At 48.0% G+C, this 13,008-nt stretch overlaps 1 protein-coding gene across 2 annotated transcripts; it reads left to right on the plus strand.

The window, feature by feature from the left end:
* The first annotated feature begins 579 nt into the window (after nucleotides 1-579).
* LOC122870073 lies at nucleotides 580-8,314 on the plus strand. Of its 2 annotated transcripts, none has more exons than XM_044183799.1 (4): nucleotides 580-909; nucleotides 1,658-4,281; nucleotides 4,383-4,517; nucleotides 5,254-8,314. In XM_044183799.1, the coding sequence occupies exons 1-4, from the start codon at nucleotides 814-816 to the stop codon at nucleotides 7,661-7,663; spliced, it is 5,265 nt and encodes a 1,754-aa protein (XP_044039734.1). In that variant the 5' UTR covers nucleotides 580-813; the 3' UTR covers nucleotides 7,664-8,314. The 2 variants fall into 2 exon arrangements, with proteins under 2 accessions (XP_044039734.1, XP_044039736.1); XM_044183801.1 differs by having other exon boundaries at nucleotides 4,386-4,517.
* Nucleotides 8,315-13,008: the final 4,694 nt, after the last annotated feature.

Raw genomic sequence — 13,008 nt, forward strand, 5'->3', positions numbered from 1 at the left:
TGTGACCCAGTGACTCCAAACCAATGCCGAATTGTATCACTGCACTGGACAAATGAGACACACCTGTTTTTATTAGATTCTAGTGCTTCGTCTATTTTATATGAATATTTTGTATGAAAAATGTTTAACAAAATTGATGAATTTTCATAAAAATATCAATATAAAATAGATGAAGCACTAAAATGAAACGAAAGGAAATGTGTCATATTAGTCATCAAACGCAAACTAATTTGAAATCCAAAGGTCTGCGATGCACCAAACGCAGACCCTCAGGTGTGTGCGGATCCTACACCTGCCAACTATTATAAACCGGAGGTGTCTGTAGTGTTGCCTAAATATTAAAAAAACAAAACAAAATAAGCACATTAAACTAAATAAATAAAAACCTAAAGTACCTCCTACCAATACAGGTTTATCTAGCTCTACTTTTTGGATCACGTAGTGTTGTTGTTTTATGTGGAAGCCAAGAAAAGAACAAAAGAATATGAAAGTTTAACGTGATAAAAATACTTGTTTTTTACTTACTAAGTAAAAAAAATAATGAAATACTACTAATAAAAACGGGCACCCACAGTTTCAGGTGTTGTTGTGAGTGAGTCATCTTCCTTATTGACGATCTTTGGCACAACAAACAAACCGGATGTTCCATTTCCCAGCATCCACCGCGGCATGCTTCTCATTCCAGCTGTGTGTAGCTACGGTTCGGGCGACAACCCAACACCCGACACAAATGTCTCCGTTTTTAACGAGAGTTTCGGTTTAAACGGATCAGAGCCGCGGAGCCCGGTGGACCGATAACCTCGCTGACGGCGGATGCCTCTCACGGGGAGGAATTCTGCCCGGAGGAGGAGAAAAAACCCGGATGATAAGCTCCCGGAGCGACCCGGGGAGTCTACTTCTTCTGCTGAGGTACGGGAAGCTAACCGTGTTAGCATGCTAACAAGCTGACATCCACCTCTCTGTGTGTTGTGTTTGTGATCGAGCTGCATTACCTACCGCATCGTAGCGAGCACGTACTGCCGGTTATCGCTGTTTAAAGTTGCGGGATTAAAATACCGATAAACGTATTTGAAGCGAGCAGAGAAGAGCTGCCGGTTCGCTAGATGCTAGCAGAGTGTTAGCATGCTAGCCTGGTAACAGCTAGTAATGTAATGTGGGGTCGTTCTCTCCTGCCGGTTGTGTGTTTGTGTTTTTTTTAGGGAAGCGCCAAAGCCACCCCCCCCCAAAGACTAAAATCAAAGTAGGAAACTGAAGTGCAGAGAATAAATACCTGAAGTTAGTTTAACATCTGATATTCGTCGGGTTTTGCGGCTGTTACCTTCAATAGCTCCGGGTCAAAGCCGCGATTTCTCCCAGTTTTGGGATGTGTTGGAGAGCTAATTTAGGCAGACGTTTCACAGTTTTGATCAACTCAAAATCACCAAAGATGACAAGCGCAAGTAACTGAATGTCTGTCCAACTCTCCTGTTACTATGGGCGTAGTTAGGGGCCGTTGTAAAAGTGCAATGCGACCCGTTTCGATCTGTTTTTAAACACAGAAACCACAGCGGTTATCGAAAGCGACAGCTCATCGTGGTTATCAATGACCTACTTCCTCAATTATACACATTTCAATAAAACTACATACATATCTGTCCTATTTTCTGTGGATGTTCAGGTGATGGCGCCCACGCGGATGAAACTGCGCGTGCGTCGTCGTGACAACGCGGCCGGAGGTGCGGGTGCTGCAGCAGGAGGCGGTCAGCCAGAGGAAGAAGAGGAGAGGAGGCGAGAGAGCGGCGGCCGCAACAGCAGGAGGAAAAACGGCAACAACGCTTCGACCACAGCTGCTGCTGCCACCTCCTCGTCGTCTCCTCCCTCCTCCTCCGCCTCGGCCTCGGCGCGGGCAGTGATGGCGGCAGAGGAGGCGTCACCTGACTCCAAGTGCCCGATCTGTCTGGACCGCTTCAACAACCTAGCGTACCTGGACCGCTGCCTGCACCGCTTCTGCTTCCCCTGCATCCAGGAGTGGTCGCACAACAAGGCCGAGTGCCCGCTCTGCAAGCAGCCCTTCGCCTCCATCCTGCACTCGGTCCGCGCCGAGGACGACTTCAAGGAGTACACGCTGCGGCCGGCACCTGCCAACAGCAGCGTCGCCGCCACTGTTGCGATGGTGGCGGCGATGGCTTCGGCAGCGAGGAGCGACCACCAGATGAGGCTGATGCTGAGGAGGCACAGAGCAGCAGACGGCGGAGAGACGACCACGAGGAGGCGGAGGACGGAGAGGGGAGGAAGAGGCGGGGGCGGCAGGAGGGCGGGGGAGAGGACGGGGGTGTGGGAGTGGTACCTCGATTCTCCTCCTCTTGCTCTCCCTCCTCTTCCTCACCATCCTGCCGTCTCTCCCATTGTTGCAGAGGACAGTGAGGAGGGAGAAGACCAGCAGGAGCAGAGGAGGAGGGGAGGCGCTGATCTGGCGGAGCGTGGGGTGATATTTGAGGGATTGACGGGACTCGGGGGGGCGGTGGTGCCTGTGGCCCCCAACGACCGGGCGTCACGGCGGCTGATGACTCGTTTGGTGGCGAGGCAGCGGCTGCAGCGAGAAGGTGGAACGGTGCGGCGGCTGAGGGAGAGAGAGACGGTGGCCTTCCGCCGCGCCCTCTACCGCAGCGGCATACAGGTCCGCGGTGTCGCCGGGTTCAGTAACCAGGGGCAGCAGCGTGACATCACAGCAGAGAGCTTCCGCCGGAACCCCACCCACCTGAACAGACTCCGCCCCTGGCTGCGGCGGGAGCTCACGGTGCTGTACGGTGCGCACGGCTCGCTAGTCGACATCGTCCAGCGCATCATCATGGCACGGCTTGCCCGCCACGGCCTGGAGGACACGCCTACCATAGAAGAAGAGCTGCAACCATTCCTGTTGGCCCGCACCGACCACTTCCTGCATGAACTGGTCAGCTTCGCCCGCTCGCCGCTCAGCCTGGAAAACTACGACCTGCAGGCGGTGTACGAGCCGCCGGCCACCGCCCTGGAGCTGGACGGGACGATCAGCTCCACCGACAGCAGCTCCGTCATCGCCATTTCAGAGGGTGAGGAAGAGGAGAGGCGGGTGGGAGGAAGATCAGAGGAGAGGCTGCTGGGGAGGGCGGGGGGTGCTCACGACGACGTCATCCAAACAGGAAGCTGCCTCAGCCTGTCGGCCTGGGACGATGAGACTCCAGGCCCCTCCTACTCCACCGCCGAGCCTTCGTGTTCGCTCGCCTCGCTGTCGTTCAGCCCCGCCCAGGAGGCGGCCAATGAGGAGGGAGGAGATAAGCGGGAGGAGGAGGGGGAGGAGGAGTGTCTAATTGTTGGATACAAGAAGCCAATAGCGGAGCGGACTCCTGAACTGGTGCAGCTCTCCTCTGACACAGAGGAAGAGGAGGAGAAGAAGAAGGAGGAGGAGGAGGAGAACACGGCAGAGAAGCTTCCTCCCCTCGCCTCCACCACTCCTCCCCTCTCTTACCTACCCACAATCCCTCCTTCTACGTCAGGCGCCTACAGAGACGAGCAGGACGACAATCTGAAGGAGAAAGACGGCGAGGCGGGCGGGCGTCGCTCGTGGTCGGGCAGCTCGGGGAGAAGCAGGAACTCCGTGTGCACGCTCAGCCCGGCGACGCCTGGAGAGAGCGAGCGGCAGCGGGAGAGAGAGAGCTGGAGAGACAGGAAGCAGTCGGGCAGTGAGGCTGCGAGGGAGAAGAGGAGGAGGAGGAGGAAGAGGAGGAAGAGAGGGCGGGAGAGGAGCGGTGACCACCCGAGGAGGAGCGGCACCCTGTCTAACCCAAACCGCTCCATTTATCCCGCCATGATGCGCCACCGCTCCCACTCACCGTATCACTCCAGCGTCGAGTCTGGCTCGGCGCTGCCGTCCAGCCCGCACGACTCCAGCTGGGAGTACCCCTGTTCCCAGGTTTCCCCTCTCACCTCCTCTGTCTCCTCACCCTCCTCCTCCTCATCCTCATCCTCCTCCTCCTCACCCCTCTGGTCCTCCCCACCGCTGTCTTCACAGACGCCGCCGACGCCCTCGCTCTCCCCCAGCGACCGCAGCAACACTCACCACGGAGAAAAACCCGGCGGGAAGAGGAAGTACAAGAGCCGCCACCTGGACAGCGATGACAAGGACCCCACCTGGAGGCCGAGCAGCAGCCACGGCAGGGAGAAGAGGCGGAAGCTGGGGGAGAGGGAGAGGAGGAGGAGGGGGAGAGATGGAGGGAGGAGAAGAGAGAGGCAGAGGAGGGACGCTCACAGGGAGAGCGGCGGGGACAGGTGAGAGCAGACACTTCCTGTTTGACCGATATTAAATCAATAACTGTGCTGCTCTGTAACTAATGGATGGAAATGTCCTCTGTTTCCTGCCTGTCCTCCAGCAGCAGCAGGAGGTGCAGAGAAGACCGGAGTCCCAGCGTGGAGATCATCTACGAGGGCACCATCATCTCGAACGCGACGCAACCCCGCGCCTGCAAACGCCGCAGGAAACGACACCGCAAGGCACAGCACAGCAGGTACAGCATGTCGCAGTCGCAAGGCTGGAAAAAAATAAACGTATGATGGAATTAAAGCGCCAACACACCACTTTATTCAAATCACTGTAACCGTAGGAGACACTAGAGCGGATTAAAACATGCGCGGCGTTACTTCAAAACATGAATGTAGTCAAAACTATTGAACAGTTGGTGATGACATAAGACCAGGATCAATCAAGAAGGTGGAACCAGAAAATGTTTGGTATTTTTTCTTTAAAAAATTACTTTTCTGTCGATCGACTAATCGATTAATTGACTAATTGTTGTAACAACCAACTGTTCTAATAAACTATCAATTGTTATTGTTGTTGAAGTTATTCATTAAGCAAAAATACCAAAGACCGTCTGGTTGCAGCTTCTCCGACGTGAGGATTTGCTGTTTTTCACTCTCTTATATCACAATTTTATAGACTAAAAGATTATTCCCTACTCTAACTATTGATTAATAGATAAGGGTTCAATAGCATTTTATCGAATCTTTACGTAAATAATACAAAAATAACGAGAGAGATCAGTATTTAAGCAGGGGCTTCCCCACTTTGTTGTGAGCAACATTTTGTAGTTTTGGTGGTCCGCCATGTTCAGTCAGTCTTGTTAACAACCGTGTCGTTATCACATGTTTGTAACTCTCTCAAAACTCAGAAAATAAGGCTGCGTAATTTTTCCCTGGACGGTATTAAACTTTATTAAAACATCCCGTCTCTCTCTCTCGCAGTCCTCCGGTTATCATCACCCTCGACAGCGACAGCAGCCACGAGAACGTCAACAACAACAGAAGCAGCAGCAGCAGTCCGCTCAGCAGCCAGCAGACCGTTGACTTCTCAGACCTTCCTCCTCTCCCATTGGTGCATTCTGACAGCGTGGGCGGAGCCTTGAATGCAGAAATCGGCGAGCTTCCTGTTGACATCCTGGACCAGGCATCTGATGGGTCGGAGACAGAGCCAGCCGTCCGGTCCGAGTCCGCAGGTCCCATCGCCATTGACAACAGCGACCATGATGTGGACGTGGAAAACGTCGAAGAGCGCGGTTCACTGCTGGGATCGGATGATAATAAAGGACCAATGACAGAGGCTGATACAAAGGCAACCGCTGCTGCAGCAGCAGGGACGGTGGACGGTGGCTCTCAGCCAACAGGGGAGAACGACGCCGCCCCCACAACAACGGATCTGGTTCACAAAAGAGCCTCCGAGGTCTCGACCTCTGACAGCCGTCTGCTAGCAGCCATCCTCAATGACCTGAAGGAAATCGCCGCACCCAAATGTGACCTTTCTTTGAACTTTCAGCCCAGTTGCTCACCGAACACCAGAAAAAAGCATTGTAGGGATCAGTGTGAGGTTAGTCAGGCTCATTCAAACCAGGAGGGCTGGCTGGCTGGGACGAGACATCCCAACCCCAATTTGCCTGAGGAGCGACAGTATAACGATATCGGAGACCAAAATCATGGCTTTGACTTGCCGACGTTTCGTACCTCCATCCCCCCGCTACCTCCTCTTGAGAGGCTGAAGGAGTGCCGGGCCAGAGAGGAGGGCAAGGATGTCCCTCCGCTCCTGAAACAGGCCAGACCCGTTAGGTCGTACAACAGAAACATGCCGCCGCCATTAAAACACAAAGATGCTGGGAGTCCACACCTGTCACCAATCTCTCCCATTGACCTGCACTCACCTCAAGCCTCTGTGGACGCTGACCCAGTTGGTGTAAATTCTCATGTTGACCTCAATTTAAATCCCACCATCTCCCCCATTGACTCTTGTTTGGGTGCTGAGCTGCCTAAAGATAACCAGGCCATCCCTCCCATTTTAATGCTGAAGAGACATTTCACGAGCGCTTTGGCACTGAGAGGAGAGCTGGCCTCTACTAGCAGCATTTCAGCCATTGACGTGCATTCAGCTGCTCCTTCTAAAGTCGGAGCATTGACCATCGGCCTCCGTTCCATGAGTCACAAACCTCCCATTGATTTCCATTCTTCTTCTTGGTCTGAAAATAGTTCCTCAAGTGCTGATTGCTTACCACATCTGGACTTCAATTCTTTTCATTCTTCAAAGTTACATTCTGGCCATGATAGCACAAAGGAAATATCTTCTGGTCCTAGACCTATTGACTTGCATCCTGTGAATTCTTTATCTCCCATTGATTTCCATTCAGCCAAGACTGGCTGGTCCAAAGACAAGCCAGCTCACACTGACTCTACCTCCAGAGGTTGCAGGAATAAGACTCTAAGCCCAAATTCATGGCGGGTAGCACCCGTTGACCTCCATCCTTCCAGCAGTGTTTCGGCTGAAGGCACACCGGCAGGTAGTGATGTTTTCTCAGGAGCCAACTACACATCACCTCCTGTTTTTGTTTCATCCATTGATTCTAGGACACAGAATCCCTCCTCACCCATTGACTCCCACACTTCCAGTAAGAGAGAGAACCTGTCAGAAAGGCTTTCGCCCTCTAGAATTAGCTCAGTGCCAACAACAGCTCCCAGCGGTAGGTTGTCAAACATTGACGTGCATCCTGGAAGTTCCAAATCTATGGTTGACCTCCACTCTTCCAGTGCAGCTTCAGAAGGACTGACAGACAACAAGGCATTGCCATTAGTCAATCATGAGGAAAGATTGCCTCATGGTTACCTGCCACCCATTGATTTGCATTATACAAGTCCTGTGTCACCTGCTAACATACATTCTTCTAGCTTCGTCAGCACCATGATTGACCAACACTTGAACCACACAGCCATATCCTCCTCTACCTTCCAAACATCACGTAGAAAGTGCATTTCTGAGTCCGAACCTTCCCTTGAATCCCACTCAAAACTTCTCCACCCCACTGACATTGATTCAAACCCTCGCAACCACTTTGATCCCAGTTCCAACCCACAGTTCCTCATTGACACCTGTTCAAAACACAATCTCCCCGTTGACTCTCTGCGTGAATCTCAGCCACCCGTTGACTCTCAACCAAAAAGCTCTCTGAGAGACTTTCAGCTCCCCACGGACAATCACATCACGCCTTCCTCCCAGTCTGTTGAGAACCAGTGGAACTCAAACTCCTCCATTGACGCCCATTCAGACTCTCAGTCGCCCGTTGACGAACGCTCAGCCAGCAGCGTCTGGACCGCACACACTCACTCTGCCACATAGGACACACACGCCTGAAAATGAAAAGAGATTTAAATGTTTTGATTACTTAATGGGGAAAATAAAAGTAAAGAACTGCTGATTTTTTACATCTGTTACTATTTTTGTTGAATTGTTTATAAGATAAATTGTGTTCATTTTAAAATGTAACCTCTTTCTGCCCATTTCATCCCTGCGGCCAAGTTCATAACGCTGTTCGAAGCTGTGTGTAAGGAACGTAGCTATTTTCCAAATGTGACTTGTAGTTTGTTTCTGGGGCTGGGTCGATGAGAAACTTTGGACGAATCGATAAATTGGGTAATGATATCGTTTTTATTTTTGAATATTTATATTTTTAATTATCATTTGAATTGGCAAATAATCTGCCAATTTTTTTGTTGTTGTTTGCAACAGAGGGGAACGATAAAGCAAATCAAACTGTTAAAATTAGGTCACTTGAGTGTTTAGTAATGTGATTATCAAGTAGGGAATTTATTTAGGGATGAAACATTTAACTGCCAAGTTATTTTGTTTGTTGGTTTTATGGTCATAATGATAATTATTGATAAATTGATGAGTGGTCCCAGCCCTAGTTGTTGGACAAGACACAAAGTGTTTCAGCCCGCCCACTTCAGCAGGCCAAAACAAACATTAAAGTACTAGAGTGATGCCTTCTCCGATTCCTGCATTTTTTTAACATCTCTCAAACTTCAAGCCAAATGACTTGGTACCACTTTCTAATAAGACGCCCTTTATAAAGGCTTTATAAGTTGTAACTAATTTACTAATACTTTATAAGCCATCATTAAGAATATGTTTTGGGTTCAGAGGTTTAGCTGGTGTTAATAACTCTCCACGCTTCATTTATATTTCTAGATAGCTCTTTAGGTTGAGGTTCTGTAATTGACCACTTCTAGAAAAACACGCAGAATATCTGGACCAAAATCCAAAATTAATCGATTAATTTGAAGGAAAAATACCAAAAAAAAAAGACTCGTTCCAGCTCCTCCGATGTGGATATTTTCTGGGTTGTATGTTAGTGAACCGAATATCTTTGGGTTTTGGACTGTTGGTCGGACAAAACAAAACATTTGCAGACATTTTTCACTATTTTCTGGCGTTTTAAAAACCAAACGATTAATTTAGATAATAATCATTATTGCAGCCCTGATCCATTTATTAACAACTTATTAACATTTATAACTATAGACTTTATGGTTTATTAAAAAGTGTGAAACCCACATTACGACTGGATTACCAACATTTATAACTGCATTATCACCAAATGGAAATGATAAACACCAGCCAGATAGATTCACAAGCTGCTAACCCAAACGTTGGTGTTACTCATGGTTTATAACTGATCTGTAAAGCATTAGTAAGTGATTTTTCAGCCATTAGTTTCAACTTATAGAGCCTTTATAAAGGAGCCGTTACTAGAAAGTCGTAACTTTACCGTGTGACCATTAAATATCTAAAATGTAGCACATTTCATGTATCCTGTTGCTTTCACATTTAGAGATCAGTTACTGTGTTATTTAGCGTAAAAAAAAAAAAACAGCAACGTTGTCTTTTCATAAACAATGTCCCAGTAACTGGATAATCTGCAGTTTTCATATGGAAACACTTTATATCAAACACGGCGACTGTTGAGGAACTGGTTTACTGCAACGTTTAGCATTTAGGTTAGTTAGGTGCAGTTGGTGTTTCTCACCACCAGGTGGAGCCATCACTTGACTTTTACTCTTCTCCTCTTCGCTCCTTCCTCTCTCTTTGCTTCTACCTCCACGTCCTTCACTTTCTCCTCCTTCTTCCTCCCTGCTTCCTCCTCTTCCCTCGCCCTCAGAAGAAGGAAACTAAGAGGGATAATGAGCCTCGAGGGAGAGACCGAGACGAGAGCACGAGGCTCTCCCACACTAATTAAGACTATCAGGGTCTGATTAAATGGCTGTTAAACACACACTGTGGTGGATCAGCGCCAAGTCCCGACTCCGGTCAAAGAAAGTAAAAAGGACGAGGAAGGAGGTGGGAAACAGTGAGAAGCGTAAAAATAATGACAAAGGACAAAATCAGGAAAAGGGCAACACTTGAACATAGAAAGGAAAGAAAACTGACCCCAGACATGAGACATCAGCGGCGTGGAAGCTCTACCGAAGCGTCCATCCACTCAGTCCGCGATGACTCTGACCTCTGTAACGGCAGCTGCCCTGTCAGAGACGACAAACTGTCTTCATCACGGTATACAGTAGGCATCATGAGAAGGCAACTGCATTTCCCCAACGAAGCCTGCTATGTCCACAGTGAAACTGGAGGTCTTGATTGACCGTTACAGAGACACAGTGGTGTGAAAAAGTGTTCGCCCCCTTCCTGATTTCTTATTTTTTTGCATGTTTGTCACTTAAATGTTTCAGATCATCAAACAAATTTAAATATTAGTCAAAGATAACACAAGTAAACACAAAATGCAGTTTTTAAATGAAGGTTATTATTATTATTATTAAGGGAAAACAAAATCCAAACCTACATGGCCCTGTGTGAAAAAGTGATTGCCCCCTAAACCTAATAACTGGTTGCTCCACCCTTAGCAGCAACAACTGCAATCAAGCGTTTGCGATAACTTGCAGTGAGTCTTTTACAGCGCTGTTTAAAAACTGCATTTTGTTTACTAGTTTACTAGTAGTTCAGTTCACAACATACAGTATGGACAGCAGGAGATTAGTGTAATCTGAACATCTGCCTGTGGAGATTTCATGTCAGTAAGAACGCCAGAGGAAAACTCACCGACTTGTATGATGGGGATTGTGTCTGTCGGATTAAAAACGCTTAATGGATTAACCTCAAGAGTTCATTACACCCAACGATACAAGAGTGTCGATTTAAAGATTTAAGGTTTGTCACTAGAAGAGCTCACCAAAATCCTGAGGCGTCATCCTCTGGGAGCACGATGGACTGGCTTCAGACAAAGTGTTGTCAAAGAGGCCCCCAAAACCTTTCGACGTGGGAAGCTGTCCGATAATTTTTGTACATTTCTGAAACAGATAACCCGACATTGACGCACACGTTACGCAGCGATTGGTCAGGAGTGAACAACCGAGTGCAACGCTGCGAACGTCTTCGAGGCGAGACGGAGTCTGAAAGTGTGCCGTTATCCACGCTTGTACGATTTACGCCGCCGATGCTAAAAAGCCAGAGTTGTTGGAGAGAGTTCGGGGAGGCAGCGAGGAGGATTTACACCCCGAAGCCCAGCGTGGACATTCAGATCAGACGGAAACACGACATTTTGTACGAACTAGTTGACGGCAAGAAAAGTGAGGAACGGAGTTTGAGCTTATCATAAATTAATCAGATAAAGCTTTATTTATTTTGTTTTTTAGAAAGAACTGCTCCATTTACACCCAATATTCAAATCATTATTCATTTATCATTGGAAACTTTATTCTTCATATACGCTGAATTGCAAGTAGACAATAATTAATTCAAACTGTACCTATTCAACATTGTCTTTATTTTTCTAAGAATTATTATGATTAGTAATAATATAACATAATTGGTACCAAATTACATTTTGGAGGAAATTATTAAAATAAAGCGTCACCATAAAGGATCCTATTCTTTCATCTCTGTGTCGTCTGTTTATTTGCAGATTTGTGGCACATTACGATAAACATCGATCATCCACGTCACGGCAGAATTAATGGGGCTGAAACTCTGCCTTCTCTCGCTCTCTCTCTCAGGCCACGCCCACATTCTAGAACACTGGTGGTGGGCCATTGTTAGCGCTGTTGCCAGGCAACACGGCGCACCGTCGTCAGGGACAACCAGGCTCTCTGTCTTTCTCTCTTTCTCTCTGATAGCAACACCATTACTGAGATGACAAGCCTCCCCCCCCCACACACACACACTCGCACACACACACTCGCACGCACACGCACACACACACACTCGCACACACACACACACACACACACACACACACACACACACTCGCAGACACACACAGCTTCCATCTTGTGGCAGAAAATTTTCACACAAACACAAAAACATATTGTTCGTTTTCGCACCTGCGCTCCCCCTCACACACACACACACACACACACACACACACACACACACGCGGTGTTGTATGATGCAATCACCTGACATCCATATTCCTCCAATGTGTGTCCGCACACACACACACACACACACTCGCAGATCATCTTTGAAATGCTTTATTATAATTCAGCACATGAGGAGGTCGCAGAGACAGAATACATGGGAAGGAGACACACAAAACAAACGTCTCCTTCCTCCCCCCCCCGTTAGCCTCACCCCACCCTGGGAAAAAGGAGACGTTTGGTTTTAGTTCCCACGAAGAGGCGGGGGGAACGTTTTCCTCACGACACTCGCAAAAAAAAAAAAAATAAATAAAAGACAGAAAAATAAAATAAAATAATACTTCCAACACGTCTGTGACACTTTGACACGATGATGGCGCGAACCGAAAAGTCAGCGGATTGAAAATCCTTCAGTGGGTAAGATAATGGCGTTGGCGAGACGGCGGCGCTAGATGGGGAGCATCCAGAGGAGGAATCTCAACAACTTTTTTCTTCATAAATGTTACAATCTATAAATTTGTCATCCTGATTGTCATTTTATTATGTCGGTCTATTCTGTGCGCACGACATCTATTTCCTGTCTGTCCGTCCGGGGAGAGCGACCCCTCCTCTGCTGCTCTTCCTGAGCTTTCTGCCATTTCTTCTGTATCTGAATCGAGGGCCAGAGGGGGGTGCGGACTGTAAAGCCCCTTGAGGTGAATATGTGATTTGTGATATTGGGCTTTGTAAATAAAAATTTTCTTGACTACCAAAGACTTCATTGTATACTGAAAAGTGACCGGCTCTAGATGAAAAGTCAGGGGATCGGTAAAGTCAGAAGGATTCATCCTCTGGGGATCATGAATATCTGAACCAAATTTCCTGGACGTCCAATCCGAGAGTTTGCCAAGGTTTTGAGACACAACGGAGAATTTGCTACGTGCTGCTCCAAACACCGATGAGCTACATTCGAAAAACTAAATCAGCAACTTTCCAGAAACTGTGTCCTGGCTACGCTGGATAACCACAGACCTCACGCAGCAGTTTTCAGTGGGACTATTTCCAGTAAAAACTATTTACAACGAGGGCTGTGGACAGAGCAACAAACACTGCCCCCCCTAGTGGCAGCGAAATGTAAAGTTACAACTAAGGAATGGTTTAACTCCAAAAGCCTGTTTTGGAAGAAACTGCCTTTTCCAAACTGAACATCACTGCATCCATCTTATCAAGCTAATGGAAATCTGGAGAAAGTCTTAGCAGAATAGTCTGAATAGCAAGATCTACTACCTACTG

Source organism: Siniperca chuatsi, linkage group LG22, assembly GCF_020085105.1.
Source record: "Siniperca chuatsi isolate FFG_IHB_CAS linkage group LG22, ASM2008510v1, whole genome shotgun sequence".
Lineage (NCBI taxonomy): Eukaryota > Metazoa > Chordata > Actinopteri > Centrarchiformes > Sinipercidae > Siniperca > Siniperca chuatsi.

Excerpts from the sequence above, each read along its gene's own strand:
- LOC122870073 (XM_044183799.1), top strand. The coding sequence starts at position 814 with ATGCCTCTCACGGGGAGGAATTCTGCCCGGAGGAGGAGAAAAAACCCG. Across the intron at positions 910-1,657 it reads AGTCTACTTCTTCTGCTGAG|GTGATGGCGCCCACGCGGAT; the intron begins GTACGGGAAGCT and ends GTGGATGTTCAG. Across the intron at positions 4,518-5,253 it reads CGCAAGGCACAGCACAGCAG|TCCTCCGGTTATCATCACCC; the intron begins GTACAGCATGTC and ends TCTCTCTCGCAG.